Here is a 1697-nt window from a genome sequence, read left to right as displayed (position 1 = left end):
TTCTGCCACTCTAGACACAGAATTGAATAAGTTCCATGTCCCAGATTTTTTTCCCTCAAATGAAGGATGAAGAACCGAAAGTAAGCCGCTCATCTTGATGGAAAGCAACAGAAGTTCAGGTATGAACAGAATCAATCAGCTTTTGTCCAATGAGAGCAGTAAACATTCGGTCAATCTGCTGCCACAGGCCTTGCCCTGTCCCAGCGGCACAACCGGGTCTGTCAATCACAGCATTCCCACCCCCTCAATCACCCACCAGGCTTTGGGGTTACGTGGCCCCGCTCAATGTCTCTTGGGAGCTGAAGTCCACAAGCCTCGACTGCTTCACGTTGACCCTATGTCCCAGAACTACAAGTTCCGGCAGACGTCTCGGGTTAGCGTCATTGCGCAGGCGCGGTGATGACGAGCCGGCCGGCTGGTGGAGGGAATATGGCGACTTATGTAGAAATCATCCGGCACGAGTTTCCCGATATCGACTCCGAGCTTTTCCAATACGTGACAGGTGAGGAAAGTCTCGTGTACGTTCTGCTTTGGTGACTGCTCACAGGGAATTAGGTTCTCCTTCTAGATAGTTAATTCCACTCACAGGCTCCTTTCTGTATTAGGTGGTGAAACCCGGGCCCGGTCTGTTTGAAATAGAGTCGGAGAAACTCAGTAGGTTATGTGGCATTTGCAGGGACAGCAACAAAATTAACGGTTCGCGTGCGATATGACTCTTTTTGGGAACCTGGTCTGTCCGTTCTGGTTTGCCTAATTGCACTATCGACTGTCTCGTTCCAAAGGGGAGCCGTAGCTCAGTGATTAACACTGACCTCCACTTACCCCTAAAACCGAGTCAGAGACCGTGGGCTCAATAGACTGGAGCCCAAAGTCCAGGCTGATATTACCAGTAAAGTAAAGGTAAAGTCGCCATAGTGCCAGAGGACCATAGGGCTGTTCTGTCATGGGAGAGAGAGAGAGAGAGAGAGAGACACACACGACTGGCTTTGAGTTTAACCTGAGGGTTAACCACGCCATTGATTAGAAGGTGGGACCTTCACCGTAACCTCAGCCAGGAATTGAATAAAACAAAGACCTGCGGATCCTGAAGACGTGAAACAAAATTGTAATTGTTGGAGAAACAGAAGGTCTGGCAGTGTCTATGGAGAAAATAGCAGCGGTAACATTTTGAGTCTAGTGACCCTTCCTCTGAGTTGATAACAGCTAGGAAAATGTACTGTTTATGCTGATGACAGTGTTGATGAAGGGGGTGGGGAAAGAGGAAGAAAGAGTAAATGGATGGGTTGAGAGAGCGCTCAGAGAATAAGAAAGATCGTCAGACTAAGAGATGGCTAATAGCAAGCCAGGGAAGGAGAAAAGCTGATAATGGAGACATTAAGTAGGTGAAAAAGGGTTGGCTGTGCTGAAAGCAGGCAATGTCGTGACAGGGGCCGGAGTGTGGGAGTGGGTAAATGACATAGAGGCAGGTGTTCGGACCCTAACATTATTGATACAAAAACAAAGTTGCTGGAACAGCTCAGCAGGTCTGGCAGCATCTATGAAGGAAAAAACAGTTAACGTTTTGGGTCCCGTGACCCTTCCTCAGAATTGTGGGTCTGTGTTCTGAGGAAGGGTCATAGGACCCAAAACGTTAACACTTTTTTTTTCCTTCACAGATGCTGCCAGACCTGCTGAGCTTTTCCAGCGACTTTGTTTTT

General features: G+C 48.1%; 1 protein-coding gene across 2 annotated transcripts in view; it reads left to right on the top strand.

The window, feature by feature from the left end:
• The first annotated feature begins 311 nt into the window (after positions 1-311).
• abcf3 (ATP-binding cassette, sub-family F (GCN20), member 3) overlaps positions 312-1697 on the top strand; it is a 93476-nt gene continuing 92090 nt past the window's right edge. For both annotated transcript variants that reach the window (XM_048604258.1, XM_020510875.2), the window contains exon 1: positions 312-502. In XM_048604258.1, the coding sequence (XP_048460215.1) occupies positions 400-502 (103 nt within the window). In that variant the 5' untranslated portion in view covers positions 312-399. The remainder of the gene's footprint in view (positions 503-1697) is intronic.

Source organism: Rhincodon typus, chromosome 13 (assembly GCF_021869965.1).
Source record: "Rhincodon typus isolate 14 chromosome 13, sRhiTyp1.1, whole genome shotgun sequence".
NCBI classification, from domain to species: Eukaryota; Metazoa; Chordata; class Chondrichthyes; order Orectolobiformes; family Rhincodontidae; genus Rhincodon; species Rhincodon typus.
Note: the sequence above shows the minus strand (reverse complement) of the source record. Positions and strands in the feature narration are given on the sequence as shown.